The sequence below is a fragment of the Coturnix japonica genome, chromosome 2, assembly GCF_001577835.2.
Source record: "Coturnix japonica isolate 7356 chromosome 2, Coturnix japonica 2.1, whole genome shotgun sequence".
Classification (NCBI taxonomy): Eukaryota; Metazoa; Chordata; class Aves; order Galliformes; family Phasianidae; genus Coturnix; species Coturnix japonica.
The window spans coordinates 67,418,002-67,439,205 of NC_029517.1; the positions used below are offsets into that span (position 1 = coordinate 67,418,002).

The 21,204-nt window shown below is 48.2% G+C and overlaps 2 protein-coding genes across 12 annotated transcripts in view; one reads left to right on the plus strand and one right to left on the minus strand.

The window, feature by feature from the left end:
• Nucleotides 1–16,740, plus strand: part of ATXN1 (ataxin 1) — a 194,601-nt gene extending 177,861 nt beyond the window's left edge. For all 11 annotated transcript variants that reach the window (XM_015854672.2, XM_015854668.2, XM_015854671.2 and 8 more), the window contains 2 exons: nucleotides 702–2,727; nucleotides 8,757–16,740. In XM_015854672.2, coding sequence (XP_015710158.1) covers nucleotides 862–2,727; nucleotides 8,757–9,287 — 2,397 coding nt within the window. In that variant the 5' untranslated portion in view covers nucleotides 702–861 and the 3' untranslated portion in view covers nucleotides 9,288–16,740. The remainder of the gene's footprint in view (nucleotides 1–701; nucleotides 2,728–8,756) is intronic.
• Nucleotides 16,741–17,101: 361 nt separating this feature from the next.
• The window catches only part of GMPR (guanosine monophosphate reductase), a 38,941-nt gene continuing 34,838 nt past the window's right edge, over nucleotides 17,102–21,204 (minus strand). The window contains 1 exon segment of the mRNA XM_015854675.2: nucleotides 17,102–21,200. Coding sequence (XP_015710161.1) covers nucleotides 21,020–21,200 — 181 coding nt within the window. The 3' untranslated portion in view covers nucleotides 17,102–21,019.

Sequence of the window (21,204 nt, forward strand, 5' to 3'; positions counted from 1 at the left end):
CACAGAATGGCTTGGGTTGGAAGAGGCCTTAAAGACCATCTAGTTCCAAAAAATTCCTGCCATGAGGAAGGCTGCCACCCTTCAGATCAGGCTGCCTAGGGCCCCATCCAACCTGACCTCAAACACCTTGAGGGATGGAGTTTGCTCAGCTTTACCGTCTCCTTCCTGGAGCACCCACAGCCTCCCTGGTCCAGCAGGAGTGCTGCATTTGAGGGCTCAGTAATAGCTCACTTTCCCTCCGCTACATGTATAGCTGCCAGCTACTATGCAGATATTGTGCAGGAGGTCACACCACATTCCCAGGCATTTTAGGATGTGGTGGTGTGAAGGCAACACTGTTGCTGCAGGAGAAGAAAAGAATGGAAGGGTGAACCTTGAAGGTGCAGTGGGAAGGAAGTGAGCCTGTGAGACACTGGAAGACACGGAAACTCTGACACGTTATGGTCAGAGAGTTTCCAACCTGCCTGAAGTTCTAAGCTTTTTCACAATGTGCAAACAGATGTGCCCAGGATTTTAGCTGCTGTTTTACAGCACAGCTGTCCACTGCTCCTTGAGATGAGAGCAGCAATGACCAACTGGGTTGACATTCCACCTTTTTTCTCTCTTTCTTGGGTGCTGGTTTGAGGTGTCAGGTTTTTTGTCCCCATTCCCCAATGCTGACAGTGTGATTTTGCCCTCCCTCACCCGCCCTCTCATTGCAGAATCCAGAGGAGCCGCTGGAGAATCGTGCTCACGGGGAGATGATTCCTCATGAAGTCACTGGATCCCTTGCAGAAATCAAATGTGACTTTCCATTTATCAGACTGAAATCAGAGCCAGCCAGACAGTGAAGCAAGCACAGTGGAGGGGGGACGGCGAAAGATGAAATCCAACCAAGAGCGGAGCAATGAATGCCTGCCGCCTAAGAAGCGAGAGATCCCCGCCACCAGCCTGCCTTCGGAGGTGAAACCAGTCCTGCCGAACGATAACCACCGCACAGACAACCTAGCATGGCACCCCGGCAGCCAGAGCAGCCTAGGGGGCAGGCACAGGCCCGGGGGAACGTCGGCGGAGGTGGGCTTGCAGCAGGGCCTGCACAAGCCGCCGCCGGCAGGGCTGGACTATTCCCCACCAAGCGCGCCCAGGTCGGTGCCGGCCCCCACCACGCTCCCCACCGTGTACTCGCCCGCACTCTCCCAATCCGGGACCCCTGTCTCCCCTGTGCAGTACACACACCTGCAACACACGTTCCAGTTCGTCGGGCCCCAGTACAGCGGACCATATGCCGGGTTCATCCCCTCGCAGCTGATCTCTCCGACCGCCAATTCGGCAACCGGCGCCGTGGCGGCGGCCACAGCTGTCGCGACCACTCCATCCCAGCGCTCCCAGCTGGAGGCTTATTCCACGTTGCTGGCCAGCATGAGTGGCTTAAGCCAGCAGGGGCACAAAGTTGAGCCGCACCTGGTTAGGACGCCCGGGCTGATCGCTGCAGGGTCTCCTCCACCCACCCAGCAGAACCAGTACGTCCACATCTCCAGCTCTCCCCAGAGCGCGGTCAGAAACGTCTCTCCTCCAACCATCCCGGTCCCCCTGCACCCCCACCAGACGGTGATCCCCCACACACTCACCCTTGGCCCTTCCTCCCAGGTGGTGGTGCAGTACAGTGACCCCTCGCACTTTGTCACAAGGGATGCCCCCAAGAAGCCTGAGAGTGGCCGGCTGCAGGCCATGCAGGCCAAAGAGGTGCTGAACGGCGAGATAGAGAAGAGCCGGAGGTACGGCATTTCTCCCTCTGCAGACATTGGTCTGGTCAAAGCAGGCAATAAAACAGCTCCCCACCATTATGAGACCAGGCACGTGGTGGTGCACTCGGGCCCTACTGACTATGGTGTCCGGGAGTCCTCAGGGGTCCGAGCCTCTGTCATGGTGGTCCCCAACAGCAGCACGCCAACCGCGGACTTGGAGGTGCAGCAGGCCACCAACAGAGAGAACTCTCCCTCAGTCCTCAACGACAAGGGAAGCTTGCACCTAGGAAAGCCAACCCACCGCTCCTATGCTTTGTCCCCACAGCAGGCACTGGGCCACGAGGGGGTGAAGGCCGTGGCCACGCTGTCCCCCCACACCGTCATCCAGACAACCCACAGCGCCTCTGAGCATCTCCCAGTGGGACTGCCGGCCACTGCCTTCTATGCTGGGACCCAGCCGCCAGTGATCGGCTACCTGAGCAGCCAGCAGCAAGCGCTGGGCTACCCCGGGGGGCTGCCCCAGCACCTGGTGATCCCTGGCACGCAGCCCCTGCTCATACCTGTCGGCAGCGCCGATGTCGAGCCGTCGGGCGTCGCACCAGCCATTGTCACCTCGTCTCCCCAGTTTGCAGCAGTGCCTCACACGTTTGTCACCACCGCTGTCCCCAAGAGCGAGACTTTCAGCGCCGAGCCCCACACCACACAACCCGCCTACCAGGCCACCATGGTGCAGGCGCAGATCCACCTCCCCGTGGTGCAGTCCATCGCGTCCCCCGCCACGGCCCCCCCCACGCTGCCCCCCTACTTCATGAAGGGGTCAATCATCCAGCTGGCCAATGGGGAGCTGAAGAAAGTAGAGGACTTAAAAACAGAAGACTTCATACAGAGCGCGGAAATTAGCAATGACCTGAAAATAGACTCCAGCACTGTGGAGAGGATCGAAGAGAGCCATAACCCAGGCATTGCTGTGATACAGTTCGCGGTTGGAGAGCATCGAGCACAGGTAACAGCGACACGCGGCGGGTAGTATGGGAAAGTAATGCGGGTACCTCAGTGTGCCCCAGCTGCTTCAGATCTGCCCAGGGTTAGTTTTTCACCACTCACACCCCTCTGTGAGGCTGATTCTGGCCCCATGACCTGTCTCACAGTGCCGGTGAAGCCATCAGGGTCACGCAGATGACAGGTGTAGCCTTCTGGATATGAAGTGGGATATCTATGACTTTCTGAGGGACTGGGCTGCCCTCTTGTTTTACTCCCAGGTTAAAATGCTGTAGGATTACTCTCAGTGCCCTCATCAGTCCAAGGGAATACAGTCGTGCAGTGTGTCACTGTCAGAGCCAAGACACACGGGAGGATCCACTGCCACCCGTGAGCCTACCCAAAGGTCTTCAGTGCCTGGCCAGGATTTGGTATAAACCCTGCTGTATTTTGTAGCTTAAGAACCCATAGGAGAAATTACGTGATCTTTGTGGTCTTTTATTAAAATACAAAATAAGTTCAATGGTATGAGAGGCTATGTTTTGCATTCTCAGAGGCGATTTTGACCATTCACTCCAGAAAGCTCGGGCTGGATTCAGCACAATTCCTAGCCTTGAGCAGTAGGTAGGGCACAGGGCTGTGAATTTCCATGGCTGGGAGACAGCTTGGAGCTGTCTGGGAATGCATCCACTCACACACGTAAGTTACCGAAATACTGCAGAGTTCTCCCAAGGCTTCAGCTGAGGGTGGTTTAAACACTGCACGGCTCACATAAACTGTGTGTTCAAGGGGAGTTCGGAAAGAAAAACCATTGAGGTGACTGGGCAGGCTTTGCTTCTGAGCTTTGTATCTCACTGGTTTCCAGGATAGGAAAAAACCTGTAATTTCTCAGAGTAACTCTTATGTTCAGATGGTAGCCAATCATAAAGCAGTATCTTAATACTGTTTGTTTTCGGAGCAATTTAGGGGCTACCCTATTGAGGCTGGAGCAGACTAGATGTAAGGGATAGCGTGATCCCTAGAGGTACTCATTTAGAATAACTTTATTTCAAACATTTTGGGTTTGGTTTGGAACATGAGTGCTACAAAGGGCAGCACCATGATGCTGCATCCTCAGTGATGGATGCCCAGAAGGAGAGAAGGAGAGGGGAATTGGAAGGGGACAGATGTAGGAAAGCGCCTGAGGCTGAGGTTTGGAGAAGGAAGAACCAAGATGAATGGTACTGAGGAGTAAAGCGTGCACACAGAATTCTTAGTCATAGAATCACAGAACAGCTTGAGTGGGAAGGGACTCACAAGGATCATCAAGTCCAAACTCCAAGTTGGTGTCCCATCCTTCCCAAACTACACAGGTAGGGGAAACACTGCTTGTGACACAGTCACTTTCTCGTGTCTATTATGCAGATTCCCCATGTGTTTTGTATGTAGATGTGTGTGCATCTCCCACTGGACTAATAGGAAGATAAGTTCAGGGCCTTGGGTGCCTTCAGGATAAGGACATGATTGTTTTTCAACCCCATCCCACACCTCACCATCCATATTGTGGTTCTTTCAGTGAGAGCTGCACACCACAGGCCCCATGAGTAGGGACCTGTCCTTGGGTCAGAACCAGTTCCTATTATGATTTGCCCCGGTGCATTGAGTAGTGAGTCAGAAGCAGCTGTCTCCCCTCTGCAGTCGTCACCTCACTCTCATTTCTCTCTCTGCACCAGCAGAAGCAGTGCAGATGAGCAGGTAGCAGTGTGTATGTGTGTGTGTGTGTGTGTCAGGCTGGTGGATGTGCTGGCATGGTGCGGCCCTTTGCAGAGGGCGGACTGCCATCCTCTGGCAGAACACATGCCGGGTCTGAGGCTGCACAGACACACGAGCCAGGCTCATCCAGCAAAGTGTCACCTTACCCAGAAGCCTATCAGAAGCAGGCTGACATCATCGCAGCCGAAATACTCCCCAGCTGTGTTTCCCACGGGGGATGCTTCCAGAGCTGAAGCAAGGGAGAGTCACGCAGAGATATCGTTAGCGTGAGGGTTTAATTTCGGTTTCCTGCGGATTCCAGGGCTTGGGTCCTTTCCCAGATCAGCTGTGTCCTCACACACAGGGACAGCCATTCAGGTTTTCCCATGCCTGGCTGCAGAGAGGGGAGTGTTTCTACGTGTGTTACCTCACCCTCAGCCCAGTGTGGCTGTAGGAAGGCATTTAACTCTATTTGCAGGCATGTGGCACTCATTACTTGTTAGAAAATTGCTTGTGTGAGGAGAGCTTAGTCTTCTTCCCATTGCAAGAATGCTGTTGAGTCTGTATGTTCAGGGCAGTGGCTCTGTAGTGCTGCTGCACTCAGATCCATGCTGATTCCCAAGTGCAGTGAGAATGCAGTGCATGCGTAGTTCAGCTTCCCAACATACTTTATTAAACTCAGTTTCTCTTGCAGATGTACTTCTGGAAAGAGGGACCTTTTAGAATGGTGTTATCAGGGGAATGCGAGTTGTAACAACTAAGTACCGTACAAAAATAGCGTTGTTACCATTAGCTTCCGTTCTCTTAAATACTCCTCCCAGAGATCTCTGGGAAGCCATCAGAATACTGATGAATTCATCTTTTCAGAGTCGATGCAAACATGAGCTAATTTCCAACTGAGGGACAGTGGTAGGATGTTATTTTTAGCTGAGCGTATACAACTCTCACGCACACAGGGAGGCAGCATGCAGTTCCTATTGTACCACATCACCACTGCTCCTCCCTAGCATGGGGCTTGGGCAGAAGGAGGCCATCCTCCCAGCTCCCCCTTCGCAGGGTGCCTTGCTAATCCCCATCCTCTGCCAGGTGTGGAAAACCAGAAGAGAGTTAACCCACTTAAATCCACATACCTCTTCAGTGAAACAACTGTCCTTAGCCCTGAGAAATGTGATGTTTCCACTTCACAGCATCCCTGCTGTGGACAAGTAAGAAGTGAAGCATGTACCGAATGGATGAGAACCCAAAGTCCAGCTGTTATTCCCTTTGGATTTGCATTGCCTAAAAAAGCCCTATGGATCTGCATCTCTTTGTAATTCTGCGTCTTATTGTCACAATGACACGTATACCCTCATTACCCGTCCTTTCTTTTGCTGCCAGGAACAAGCGAAAGGCAGCAATGTGCATCCATTTGTGTTAAGGTTACAGCACACAGGAGATACAGAAGTTGTTCTCTGAAATGCTCACTTTCATCCCTCAGCTTCAGCTTCTAATCGTTTCTGAAGTACAGCTTTAAAAGAAAGGATGAGCGTTCGGGTTATAACTTAGCTTTTCTTTCAAAAACAGAATAATAGACATAATAAATGGAGAAATCCATCTCTAGTTAGATTCCCTGCCATTTTTGTGCACATTTTTAGACTGCCATCCAGTTTCCCATATATATCTCTGCACACGCAAACCATTCACTTTTTCTTTTGTCCATCTCTCTCCTTTGCCTTTGGCACAGACATAAGAACAGAAACAGAGATGTTGATCTGTTCACTGCAGCAGGTGGAGGTCTCTCTCACTCTTTCCTTACGTGATCTTTGTGTTGTGTTCCTGGAGATGGGGGCATCCAAATCCTTACTTCTGCTTTGCTTTAGCACTTGTCTCAATGGTTGCTGCAGTTGGCCCTGCAACACAAGCTTCCATGTTCCTCTGTGAAGACACTGTATCTAAAGGGTAGGAATGTTATTCCCTGTGCACCAGGTCTTCCTGCATGTGTCAGCGGTGCTCCAGCTCCAACCTGTGCTTCCTGAGCAGTCTGAAAATTGCTTTCCTTCAACTGAGCATGGCCAAAGCATCATGTGATAAAGGGGCATAGGAAAGTGGAGATATTCATTGACTGCGCTGAAAAGTTTTGGGTGCTCTCACTGGTCTTTGGGAAAAGTAACTTGACAGCAGAGCTGCAGGATGCCTGAAGAGGTGGTGTTTTGGTTTCTTGCTTTATTGTCTTAGTAGCCAGAAAAGCACTGAAAAGGATTCCAAATTTCTTTGTCCCTTACAATAATGATGTCAAGATATCAGGGGAGGAAGCTTTTAGAATTAACTTCTCCTGTGTCAGGAGAGAATGATGGGGGAGGTGTTTCTTCTGAGCTGTCACACTTAAGTTCTTTGACTACTATCACTTGTAGAGAATGGTGATGTTAAAAGCCCAATTGAGCTGAATCCACACATAGCTAGCTAGAATGGTACTCAATGGTAAGTGAGGGAACACATTCCAGATTGATAGATGCCCATGAACACTGTGACTGGGTCATATTGATTCTGGCATTGATCATCTTTCTTATTTAGTGTTGTTCATGATCACCACAACCAGTGTGGCAGTTTGTTTCCGTGACTGACAGTTCAGGAATGTGTTTTGTATGCCATGTAAAACAGAAGCACTGCAAGCTATGAAGACATGTTTGCATCAAGAGGAACTTGTGTGTTTCTAAGGACAATGCACACAAGCATGGATGATTCCCAAAGATACACAGCTTTTGGTGGGGTGGGGAAAGCATAAAAAGAAAAAAAATTATTGTAGCAAACAGGAAGGAGATGATAAAGAGGCAAAGTACAGCAATGTAAATGAGAAATCTGTGTCCAGTAGGAAAGCCTACAGCTCTATGTGGACAGAGGGTTCCGTTTAAATCCAGAAGAGATGGTAGTGAGTGTTCCCTCCCCACTCTTCCTCGTCACACCCTTTACTGGGTTGCGTGTCTTTGGAATATGATCTCAAACTCAGGGCAGATGTTTCTGTATTTGCCTGGTCATATAAATTTGTAGCATATATTTATAGATTTCTTAAAGTTTTTTTGTATTTTTTTTTTCCATCAGTGGAATCACCTGTCTCATGAACTGCAGTTGTCTGCTAGGGCATGGTATGGGTTTGACCACTCAAAAGCCATGAGGAATCTTTGGCTTTTGCGATCTGATGGCTCTGCTCTGTGGGACATCCTACATCCAGCCCTCTTGCCAAGGGGGATGATGATCCATCGGGTGAGGTGTGCAGGGAGCTGCCTGGGGTCCTGTTTGCAGGCAGGGTGCTTCTGGGGGAGCAGCAACAGTAGGGAGAGGAGCAGAGCTACCAGTTGTGGCTAACCAGGAGCCCTCAGGATGCGTTAAGCTCTGTCCTGTAGGCCATGAGTCAGAGGAGCCCACATCTACTGTGTGAGCCCATGGACAAACATGGTGCAAAGATCAGCAGGTATTTGAGTGCTGTATCATGTTAGCCCTAGGATCCACCACGAGCACAGTCATAGAGCAGCAGGCACCTGCTGCTGGTCTGCTCTCCTGGATACCACAGCTGCCTGTATGATAATGAGGTATGACCCAGAGCCATGTACATTTTGAAAGTGGGGACTAACAAGGTCAGGCTGAGAAGTGAAATCAAGAATGCTTTTCATAGGTAATAATCAGAGAGGTGGGCTGCTGGAAGAGCAAGGTGAGAAGGGCACAAAATAGCCCAGGCCCATTACTGCTCAGAGTAGGTGGGTTCGTTCCCAATGCTGCTACATACACAGCTCTCTGCTCACACCTGTGGCCTTCCCTTGTAAGTCAACATTTTCAGCCATTTCATGTTGGTAAGTATGCAGCTGCATGGGCAGGGACAGAGAAGGAGAAGTGACGTTCCCATGGTCATTTAGGGAATCACGTGTTATTGCTGGGAATAGAGCCTCTTCCAGCTCAGGGAGCCATCCTCTGTCTGGAACGTATTGGTAGGCATGGACGAGAGGCTGAGGTATCATGAGGGCACGTCAGGGAGTAGAATCTGTTAGCTGCCAAAGCTGTTTTGCCTGCTGGGTCTCTGTGAGCAGCTGGATAGAGGTAAAGATCGATTCCTGTTGAGGTTTTGTGTTAAGTGCTGAGCTCAGAGAGTCTGTTAACACCCGTTTGACAAGGACAAGCCTGAAGTCTGGTGCTCGATGTGCAGATTTCACAGATACCAAATGGCAGCGGCACAATCCCTGCTTGACTCTCGCGAGCGACGACTGCTGGCCGCTGCTCATGTGCACCAAGGCAAAGGGCCTGTCTGACGCTCTCTCCTCTCTCCCTCTCTCTCTGCTGTCTCCTCTCTTTCTGCAGGTCAGCGTGGAGGTCTTGGTAGAATACCCTTTTTTTGTATTTGGACAAGGCTGGTCGTCCTGCTGCCCCGAGAGAACCAGCCAGCTCTTTGATTTGCCATGCTCCAAACTCTCAGTGGGGGACGTCTGCATATCTCTTACGCTCAAGAACCTGAAGAACGGCTCTATTAAAAAGGGCCAGCCCGTGGACTCAGCTAGCATCTTGCTGAAGCATTCAAAGAATGACAGTCTAGCTGCAAGTAGACACAGGTATGCGGAGCAGGAAAATGGGATTAATCAGGGAAGTGCACAGATGTTAGCTGAGAATGGTGAACTGAAGTTTCCGGACAAAATAGGATTGCCTGCAGCACCTTTGCTCACCAAAACAGAACCCAGCAAGCCCCCGGCAACGAGGAAGAGGAGGTGGTCAGCCCCTGAATCGCGGAAACTAGAGAAATCAGAAGAGGAGCCACCTTTGACTCTTCCCAAGCCTTCTTTTATTCCTCAGGAGGTTAAGATTTGCATTGAAGGTCGATCCAATGTAGGAAAGTAAATGTTGTTTGGGGAAAGGAAATTAGGCTATCCCTTGTCATTTTTATCCAGATTACTGTACTGTAGACTAAATAACCCAGTATTTACATGTTATCATCTTATTTTAGGTTTATGTTATAACCTTGTTGTTATAGTTGCAGCTGGTATTATGCAGGAGACTGGTGCATATGTTTTTCCACAAGTGTTTGTCAGTGACTAGGTTTCCTGAGAGCTACAGAAGGGGCAGTATCTGCTTCACACACCCTTAGTGGAAATGAATGTGTTGTCATGGCTCCTGTTTTCTAACACCTCGTGTAGGACAGGGTCCAGCTGTGATTTTGGTTTGTTTTCTTTATGTTTGTTTTTTTTGTTTGTTTGTTTCTTTGTTTTTAGGTTTTTTGTTTTGTTTTTTTCCTTGTTTTGGTTCCTGTTCCAGTTTTTGGGGGGAGGTGAGGAGAAGGGAACTGTAGCAGAGGTGTGTGTCACGTGTGGTGTGCGTGTCATGCATGGTGTGCATGTGTCACGCATGGTGTGCATGTGTGCGCGTGCCCGGCCTGAGGCAGCCCTGTGGCCATGGGGGCTTGTGAGGAGGTTTTCTCACTCCAGGTGAATGCGGAGGACGCAGCCCCACAGATGTTACCAAAAAGGATCAGATGCTTTCTGACCTTGTCAACAATAAGCCAACTCTTACTCAAGATTCACAGTATATATATGTACACATATATGTGCATGTATATATATATGTATATATATATATATATATATTTGTGTGTGTGTGTGTGTATCTGTACATATATATTTCCCCCATGGGGTCCGACTGCACTGATTTTTATTCGTGAAGCAAGTGCCACACCAACCTTTCCTTCTGCTTGCTCGTGCAGTTCGTTGCCAGAGGCCATGCACACACACACATACATACACACACGGGGTGATTGTTCTGCACCATTCACCCTGTTGGGCTGCCTGGTGGCGTGGGTGTGCACAAGTGTGCGTGGGTGTGTGTGGGTGTGCAGGGAGCCTCAGGCTGGGTGACATGCCCTCCTCAGGCTCACTCCTGTTTCTGTGCAGTGTTAGACACATCGGTCAGGTTATGCCATGGACATTTGCTTCCACGAGGGAGATGCATACTGCCCCTTTGAGATCACAGGCACACGTCATTTGCAGTTAGGTTGCAGATCTCGGTCTTTAACTCTATAGTACTGTTTTTGGTTCATGATTATGGACAACTGGTGCCACTTTTTTCAAGTTTCAGTGTGACACAGGAACCCGATGTTGAAGAGGAACGTAGAATGTCTTTAAGCACTTAAAATGCTGTTCACACTTTCTGGCTGAGCATCCTGGTCTACCGCTCAGTGCGTACTGTATCTCACTTTGATCTGCTCGGAAGGCAGCAGCAGCAGCAAACAAACGAATCTCTTCAACACTGTAACTACACGTGACTCTGTATAGTTTTCTCACAGGCAAGGCGCTGAAAGTTTCCATGTGGTTTCAAAGGGATGAATGTGAATTATTGAACTAGTATGTGACAGTCATTGTCCACAAAGGACTACTTAATAGGAGGCACTTTTTAAACTTTAATGCTTGAGAAAGAGTTAAAGGCGTATGCGAGCTGACAGATAATAAACAAATAAGAGAGAGGAGAAAGGAAAGAGAAAAAAAAAAAAAAGATCTTTGTCCAGTGTTTTTGAAAAAGATGGACTTTAAAGAATCTTGCAATTTGCACATCTTGAGTTTATCATTTGTGTGGTATTCCTGCAGTTTTTACCTAATAATGTTGTGGGGTGGGGGGGGGGTCTGAAAGAGTATAAACAAATGTAGCAATGACTCACTAACCTGCCTGGCTCTAGGCCGTTTCATAGGGTTACGTTCCTTTCCCAGTCCATTTTGGTCTCCGCCATATCTGCCACACAGAACCAGGTCCTACCGGGACAGCTCTGAGAAAGAAGACAGTAAGTCTTCAGACTTACTGAGAGTTTTCCATGAGAAACATTTCTATACGTAAGCAAGGCGTACAAACGGAATGTTATTTTCCTCTTACGATTCTTTGTTCTTTTCATTGCATTGTTTCCCATCCGGACAACTAGATTCAGGAGTTTGGTACAGAAGGAGCCATGGGGATGCTCAGCTCCCCAGTAGGGCCACGCAGCCAGCCTCCCGCACAAGGTGCTCGGTGACTGGGGCCAAAGGAGGGAGAACCCCATTGCTTTGGTGGGGTCTGGCTGGGCCCTGCAAGGTTGAGTGTTCACGTCATTATTTCGGTCGGTGAGTTCCCACCTTCAGGTAGTTTTAAAGAAGCCGTACTGATGGGGAGGAAAGGAAATCAAAGTTCTGGATGTTAGAAATACGGTAGCGAACGAGCCTATTTAAAATCTCGTTTTCCCTCTCCCCTGAAATGCAATGCTTTTATTTAAGAAAAGAAAGGTTAACTCCAAACCCCAGCTTCGACTCTGTTATGTGTTACTTGAAATTTAGCTCACACCAGAACTAATTGTTTTTATATACCATATTCTGGGGTGCACCAAAAAGTTTGAAATACGTTTAAAATAGCTTGAAACTATTCTTGAATTTCCTTGAATTTTATGAACCTCTCAGCGGGGCTACCAAACAGCTGAGCGGGTTTCTTCTCACAGTCACGCAGCTTAGGTAGTGCTTCTTTGTTAATCTTTCTGCTCAGAGAAGTTGCTTAATCTTCCATATACTCTGCTCAGGGCACTTGCAATTTATTGTTTCGTTTCGTTTCCTGTTTCGTTTTTGAGCTTCGATGGTAAAGGAATAGAAGGAATCACAGATGTTACTTGGCATTCGTACCACTATTTCTGTCATTCACATGTACTCGGGGAAAAAAAATCTCCATGAGAACCATTCATGGTTGTGGTTAATGAGGAAGCGGGGGCTATTGAACTGACTGGATCTATTCAACTAACACTAAAAATAAATAAATAAATAAATAAGAAAACTGATAATAATTAAAAAAAAAAAAAAAAAAGTAAAAAAAAAAAGAAAGTTTGGAGCAATAGGAATGTATTAGTTCTGTGCTTATATTTCAGACTGAGGAATTCTGAAATGACTGGTTCTTTCCAAACGGCTGTCCCTTTCTGTGCTTTGGCTTTTGTAGGATGTGCAATACTTTACGTGCCAACGTAGACTCACCCGTGCGGTGTTAGCTAGATCTCAGACCCTCTTCTGGTTTCCCCTTTCTGTTCTCTTGGAATACTTCCTTCCTTCCTTCCTTCCTTCCTTCCTTCTTTTCCTGTTAATAACTCCCTCCCCCCAGAAAGCAGCAAATTGAAGGTCGGGTGTCCCTGCACCCGGAGCACCCTGACCCCTTTTGTGTTCAGTGCGCGTGGCACGTGAATCATGGGCCTGCCGCGGCCCAGTGTGTTTGAAATGCATGCCTCTGGCCTCCGCAGTGTAACGGGGAAAAGAAACAAAAAAAGATCCAGGAAGAAAAGCTGAACCCAAGCTCACCCCACAACCACCAATAGAGGAGTTTGGGGTTTGTTATTTTTCTCGGGGGAGGGGGGGAAGGGGGAAAGGGATTTTGCGCACATGAGACCCTGCTCCCGGCTGTGGGGTGCCTCTGGCTTCGGCCTCGCGCCCGTGGCACGGGTTGCGGTGGTTGTCTTTTTCTTTGGGTCTCTTTTTTTCTTTTCTTCTCCTCCTTTTTGTAGCAGGCCTGTTTAGTTTACAATGAAATGCATACAATCACCGAGAAATTAGTCAGGGCGAAGAAAACAAAACGAGAACCTCTTGCTAGGGATTTCTAAAAAATATCTATCTGTCCGTCTATCTATCTATCTATCTATCTATCTATCTATCTATCTACCTATCTATCTATCTATCTATCTATCTATCTAATCTATATATCTCTATATATAAGATGACTGTTCCTTATAGTGTTTAACTTAGGCATTGTTTCAGTTTGTCTGGGCCACATCGCGGGGAATTTGAGTTTGATGTCACTTACCTCAAGTCCTACAGCTGAAGCCCAAATTGGCGTTGCTGTTGACCTACTTCACAGTTTTGTACGTTGCTGTTGGGATTTTTCCCCCGATGAACCCGATGTCAGGACGAGGTCGTTCCTCTGACCCCTTCGGGTACCTCGTCCCGCTGTTGCGTTCTTCAGCCGCTGTTTGTCATTTTCTCGGCGCTGGGGAAGTGACATCACTGCTCTTGTTTCCCTCAGTCAAGGAACATTTAGAAACCTTTCACACCTTTTACTCAGGGATGGGGCTGGCATATGTGTGGTACACTGATGTGACCAGAAGCAGCACTTTTACTGCTCTGGAGTAGGGATGTACAACATTACCGACGAGTTTGGGTTTCCTGTATCTCATGACTTAACTTTGTAGATATCACATAGATCGCAATACAAAAGCAGCAGGCTCAGCTTGAACTGTCGCTGTTGGTTATCAGGAAAATTTACTCTGTGCAGAGATTTGTTTCACTCACTTAACTTAAAGCGTGTTGCCAATGTTAAAATGGAAACAGTGAAATTCACTTCAGGCTTGCAACTGCTAAAAACAAAATCAAGGAGAGCGGATCCTCTCCCTTTTAAACACTAACAGTGTTACTTCAGAGAGGGGCTCTTGGCGCAGCATCTGAGCCTGGCTCTGCTGCCACTGAGACACACACTGATGGAGAGGTCAGCCCATGGGCTCCATGAGGTGAAATGGGACGTGCACTCAGACAGGCCGTTTCCCTCTTCCCTCCCCATCACCACAGGTACCAGCAGAGCCTGCTCAGGGCTCTGCCTGGTGCTGATGTGAGAGAAGAGGGGTAAACACGTTGCCAGAGTGCAGTCAGCCATTTCCTTTCCTGGTTTACCCGCCTGGTTGCCCCACCCCAAAGTCCCAAAGTAAGTAGAAAAATGAGAATCGGTCAATGCGGATCTGCATATGTGCACCCACAGCCAGAAAGAAGCATCGGTTTGCACATGAATTCCATAAGCCTACACACCCACTCATTATCCTGTCCCCAGGACAGTTTGGTGTTTATGTCGGTAGGGAAATTCCAAACGAGTTGCACACCTCTACTCCAGAGTACAATTTCTTTTACATAGACGACCTCGCTTCAGATGTGTTACCTTTACTGATAGGATCTTTTCTTGTAGCACTATATCTCGTGGGAATATTTTTTGATGTAAACCTAATTTGAGAAGCTTATTGAAAATAGAAACTTTTTTTGAAGCACTCACATTGAGGAGTACAGGTAATGTTTTAAAACTTGCACAAAAGAAAAAAAAATGAATGTTGGAATGATTCATTCAGTGTTTGAAAAAGAGATGGCTCTGTTTGAACAGTGAGTTTCATACCTTGTTTGTAAAAAAAAAAGAAAAAAAAAAGTTTTTAAATACAAAAGCGGAGAAAGGTTGAAAGTTACGTGTTTTTTGTATATAGAAATTGTCATGTCTAGATGATCTGATTTGTATCGGCTTTGGCCAGGAAGAATTATTAGTTAAAAGGCTCTGAAAGAACAACTGTGCTTAATTTTCTGTTCTTACTACATGGGTCCCGTTTCTGGGGAGCGGAGTCGTGCTTCACACTGTTTATTCCTGTGCTGAAAACACACTTTGGAGTGGCAGTTCTGGAGTGTGGCTGCCGGGCACTTCGGAGGGTGGCTGCGGTGCAGACCTGCAGCCTGGCTCTGCTGCAGGATTTGGCTCCCAGTCCCTCCTGCCTGCGCTGAGGGACAGGGCCGGTTTGGGGGAGGCCTGGCGATGCCCTCGGGGATCCTGCCTGAAGCCTCTCGCTCCCATTTTTTCCTCTCTCTGGGATGCTGTTCCACGTTTTTTTCAGCACTTCCTGTTCCAGACGAAACCCAAAGAGTATAATCCTGAGCAAGAAGTGTTTATAACAAGGGATCCTAGCCCAGTGCCAGCAGCAGGGCTGTGCCCGAGGCCACGTGGCCTTTGGGCCCCTTCCACTGCCCCCTCTCCCTGTTGCCGGGAGCAGACACATCAGACAGGTTTCCAGTGATAATCTCGGTCGCTTGAGAGACCGGTGTTTGTTTTCCGGAAGCCCAAAGGAGAGAATCCTGGAGCCATTTTTGAGGAGAGGGTCTCTTTCTAGTCCAAAGATTGAGCTGGGCAGCTGGCGGCCGGCGGTGAGGCGACATCCCGGAGTGCTCCCATCTCCCGTGAGGCAGTGACCACTGCCTTGGCCCTCACAGCCACGTCTGCTGTGTCCAGGTGTCCCCGAACCAGGAGGAACAGCCCCAGTTGCGTTACAATGAAGTGCATTCAGCCAATAGGTAGTATTTATACAATAACAGTCTCTAAGGTTTCTGTAGGTTGTTGTTTTTTTTTTCTTCTTGTTATCTGAAAGGACTCAAGTCTTCCACTAAGGATTTTACGGAGGCTTCACCAAGGCTGTTTCTTTTTCGTTTGCTTCTGTTTCGAGCGGTCAAAGCTCCTGCACCCTTCCCCTCGCCCATGCGGTAGACATGCATTGGAAGCGTTGTGTGCAGCAGGCGTTAAGTCACCCATTGAGCTGTCATTGCTGTACTACTGGATAGCTGACCTGCAAAAACCCCAGGGCTGGACCCTCAGCCCTGTCATGTCAGCCAAGGCGGGGATCCCCCTGGGGTTTGCTTTAAGAGCTGAGGACCCAATTGCTCTCCCTTCTAATGCAGTCTGCAGAACTGTCGGAGCTGGTGGGTGGGGTCTGGGAGCCGAACATGAGTGTGGGCCGAGGGTGGCTGCAGGTGGCTACGCTGGCATCTCTGGCCATTGGGCTGGCCTCTTCGCAAAGTTACTAATCTGTTAGGGCGTAGATACAACCTCTCACGACAGTCAGCTAATGTTGAAACTCACTAATGTTATGTATTTGCTCTTTTTTTTTTTTTTTTTTTTGGAATAATATATTAACTTGTTGAACACTGTTCTTTTCACAGTGTTAAAAATAGGGGGAGGGGGGGGGGGGGGGGAAAGGGAGGAGAGGGGACAGGGTTATGGGCAGGGGTTTCCCAACCTTTTTCAGTTCGGGTGAGCTACTGAAAACCGTTTTGTACTAGCTATGTCACAGTGCTGGCAGCCGGCGGGCTGGGGCCGGCTGCGAAGGCGCTCGGCCAGGGGCCTTGCCGGGTGAGGGTTTGCCATTCTTCAGCATTTCTGAGGTCCTTTATTTTGTGTTGGTTCGTTTTCCCCTTCTCATTTGGTATTACTCACAAGGGTTGTTGCAAATCACACTTCCAAGCGTAGTTCCTAGCGTAGGCCCAGTAAAAGGGATATCGCAGCTTTGTGTTGGGGAGAAATCGAGCTGACATGGCCAGTACAAAGGAGAAATAGGGAGGGAATAACGTTTTGCACCTTATTGAAAAGAGGAGAAGATTTTAAGTGCATACAGACATAGTTAAGAGCTTTTATTGTGACAGGAGAACTTTTTTCCATATGCGTGCATACTCTCTGTAATTCCAGTGTAAAATATTGTACTTGCACTAGCTTTTTTAAAACAAATATTAAAAAAAAAAAAAAATGGAAGAATTCATATTCTATTTTCTAATGGTGGTGTGTCTATTTGTAGGATACACTCGAGTCTGTTTATTGAATTTTATGGTCCCTTTCTTTGATGGTGCTTGCAGGTTTTCTAGGTAGAAATTATTTCATTATTATAATAAAACAATGTTTGATTCAAAATTTGAACAAAATTGTTTTAAATAAATTGTCTGTATACCAGTACAAGTTTATTGTTTCAGTATACTCGTACTAATAAAATAACAGTGCCAACTGCAAACGCGTGCTTGGTCTTTATAAGCAGCGGTGTTGCACTGCTCTGCCCCATTTCCTTTCCCTCCACCAGCAATGCGCCGTGCACGGCATAAAACCTTCTCAGACTGTCGGAGTGAAGCTCTTTATTGCATAACAAAACTTTCCATGCACAACTTCCCAACGCGACACATGACTGTGCCCCTGGTGCCGGAGGCATCGCGGACATGGGCTGGTTGCAGGGAGGGCAGACGGTGCCATCGCTATCTCAGCAGTGCGGCGTGGGGCAGGGAAATGTCTAAGGCTCAGCAATTCTGCGTGGCTGATATTACATAGAAGCTTTTTACAGCTGCTGCAGGCAACACCAAGGAGTTCTAGACTATTGATGTGTGAGAACTTCAACAACAGTACACAAGGTGGCAAGTCAATGCTAGAGAGGGCTTCTGAGAGACCCCAGATGAAGCAAAGGGAGTACTTGGTTCAGAAAAGGCTTTGAACTCTCAGAGTGACCATTACTGAAAGACAGTAGTTCCCATCCCAGCACACTGAGGTCTGGCAAATTGCTGCCCTGGTTCTTGCTCTCCCCCAGTCCCTTCACCCTGGCAGCTGATTGGCAGAAAGGAAGATGCAGGAAACGCTCCTCCAAAAGGCTCCTCCTGCCCAACTCCTTGCAGGGTCCCCCACATCCTGCATTCAACTCCATGCCCTGAGAAGAAAGATGCACAGAAGAACATGACCCAAGAGGGAGCCAAGTGCCTACTAAGCGCACGCACTCATTTCTTTCAGAAACAAGAGCCCACCTGGCTTGGAGTTCTGTGTCTGGCAGAATACTGCCAGGCTCATCTGAATAGTGTAACGTGGCCTTTCTCATCCCTGTTTACAGATTTTGGGGTACTCAGTTCAATCACTGTGGAGCCAGTGGGGCCACACCTCAATGCTGCTCTTGTGTGCTCAGCTTAGCAATTCCCTGGCTGGGGAAAGCAGGTGTGACCTTGGCCTACAGTGCTGCTCAGCTCCCATCTTCCTCCAGTGGGGAGACAGCAAGGGGCTGGGGTGGCAGGGTTAAAGAAGACCAGGTCGAGCAGAATCACCCAACAGTAAGCACTTAAAAAATGGTACAGGTGTTCCACAGAAGGACAACAGGTAACAGAAAACCTGGTAAAATGCGCAGGTGAGGTAGATCTGCAAATGGCACGTGGCATTTTGTGGTCTCGGCGTGGACCATCCCACCAGGCACAGCACACCCCAGTTCCTTGCTGAAGTGGCCGTGGGCTTGTGTAGGGCACAGCACCTGGGGCTAAGAGGAGACAAGGGCAAGTGAGGAGGCACGGGGCTGGGTGCTAAACAAGGGCTCCTCCTTGTCTTTGTTCTGAATGCAGGGAGTGCTGACTTGGGGGAGCGTCACCTCTGAACAGAACTAATATATACTTCTGGGGGAGATGCAGCCATGTCATAGTGAACCTCTGCAGCTGATCTTCCCTCTTGCTCTCTCCGGAGACAGGAGAAAACAAAAAGAACATGAGCTGCTTCTCAAAATGATGGCAACAGCTGCTATTCAGTAAACCAAAGACCCTAAGTCCATGCTTTACCTGTCACCACTCTGTCAGTGCCACTGGAAAACTGGGGACACTTCTTAATACCAATCCACTCTCACCTTTTCCTATTGGCACTGGTCAGAGAAAGGTGCAGGCGGCTGTGATAAGCACACAGCTTGCCCAGGGAGAAGCCCCCCACTCACAACCCCTGCAGAGAGGCAGCCCCCCATTGCCCCAGCACTGGTCCTTTGGAGAAAGAAACTGTTTCACGGAGATGTCACGAAGCTGCTCTGTTCAGTGTGCATTTGATCTGTTTAGAAAAATGTTTATAAATATATATCCTATGTGTCTATGTATTTCTTAACTTTCATTTAGAAATGTAGCTAAAAAAAGTAGAAAAGCCATAGTGAGTGTAGGCATGAGACCAGCACAATGCTGCATGTCCCACATGAAGGCACGAGTGCAGAGACACACCTGTGGGCAGGCCTGCAACATGACAGCATGACGCAGTCTAACCCTGCTCTTCACAGGGGTGTTCATTTGCCTTTAGACCCTACATTTCACATCATGTACATAAAGGAATGGTGACTTCCTACAGCTGTACTGATGCACAGAGAGTAACTCTGCCTGTACTCCAGGCTCAGTGAGGATAAGAGCAGGATTTATGATAAAGAAATGGGGCACCTTCTTAACGTGATGCTGTCAACCTTGCGGGAACAGAGATCAAACCTACAGGATCTACAACTCTTCTACATTCAGATCCCTTTACGAGATTTGAGCAGGAAAGATGGTTCTCAAACTCAGTATGGGTGTAACCTGTGCTCACAAGAAGGCCCTTATTCATCTCTAAAACAAATGAAAGGGTCATACCACAATTAAGTCCTACATGTTTAATGGAAGACATTTAAAACAGGCCATTTAGAACATCCACTGAGCCTTTCCTAATGTGCACCACAGACTTAAAAACTCACTGGGGATCAGTTTGTGGCCTACATATGCTCTCACAGTGGCCAGTGGTACCAATAGTCGTGCATGGCCTTTTTGAGCATTCCCTCAAATGAGCTTAATTCTAGAGATTCTCTTTGCTATTCCTCTTCCTACAGATCACTCATTTGCTTTTCAAAGGAAGCCTGCCTCTTTCCACAGATACCTGCAGGAGGGGAAAGTAAGGCTCTGAAGTACTGGGGTAACAACAGCCGTATTATGATCTCAACAGCACTTCAAAGTAAGTGGCCAAGCATTATTAATTCATTGCTGTTCACTTTTACATCATTTATTCTAACGAGCTACCGTGGTATTCATGTGGATGCAAAGTGTATTTCCAAAGAAATTTCACTGTGATTTATCAATTAATTAGTGGGCCATTGCACTTTATTTAAGTGTTATCCAGAGTCCTAAACATTCATTACTACCTTTAGAACAAATGCTTTAACTCAGTCTCGGCCTACCAGTGTCCCACAATCAGGCTCTTCTGCTGAGAGCTCCCTTTTGCTTTTCACATTGTCACGGATTGCAAAGGAGTGGTACCAAGTAGCTAAGAAATGAATTTGATTCCTCCAGCCTCACTCGATTGGCCACAGGCAATGCACAGCACAGCATTTTTACATCTCTGCTAAATGGACATGAACAGGCAGAAAACTTAAAAGGGAGCAGGGAGGGCTGTGGAGAAACCTGCCCTTGCTGAGTTTACTGTTGCTGAGTTTCTATGTCTTAAAAATCTCATCACAGAGCACAAGGGAAAGCAGCGACCCACACAACACAATTACTGCATGCACGTAAAGCAGGCAAGCTCTGAGATGTTCTTTCCTGAATGATCTCCACAGACAGGGGCAGGGAGGACAGCATGGGATTGCTACACTCAGAGCCAGCTTCTCTGCAAAGGCTGGCCCATGGAATCGGGAGATTTCAGTAAAAATGGCAGTACCAGCCCTGTGAACAGAGAGTGAAAGATCTGGCATTTTTATCATCACAGCAAGAAGCCAACAGTAGCCAAGCCTCACCCACCTCTGACATCCTGCAGGCTGGCAGCCCTGCCACAAGCATCCAACATTTAGCCAGAAGAAAGGTGAAGACTATTTGATTTTTGATCCCTCCACTCAATTCCATGTAGCTTTTTCTCTGGAGGGTGCACTGTCAGAAGCAGTGGTAGCTGACAGGTCAGTCTTAACAGAGGGAATGTGTGTGTATGCAGGTGCAACAGCCATGTCTGTACAAGCCAATTCCTTGCTAACTGAGGTTTCAGCAACTATTTATCAGAGGGGAAAGAACAGATGAAGAAATGTTGATTAAAAAATAAATCAGGCACAGTAAAAGATGAGGCTATTGCATTTTGAACCAATGGCACTGTGTTAATAGCACAGCCTTCCCCTTTCAAATCCAAGCCATCATGGCTATGAGACTGGCATTCATAGAGAGGAGTTTGCCACTAATGCAATGTGGAAGAGAAAGCAAAACAGACCAGCAGCCTTTTCTGCTCCTCCCCTTCCATCCCTCTCTCCAGTCCCCTGTCCTGGGCTATGAGAAGACCTGGCTGTGCTGCTGGGTGACCCGAATGAATGTTGTTCTCCTGCTCAGTTCCTTGAGTTTAGCAGCTCCCACGTAGGTGCAGGTGGAGCGTAGCCCTCCAAGGATGTCCAGGATGGTGAGTTCCACATCTCCTTTGTACGGTACCTCTACAGTTTTGCCCTCTGAAGCCCTGG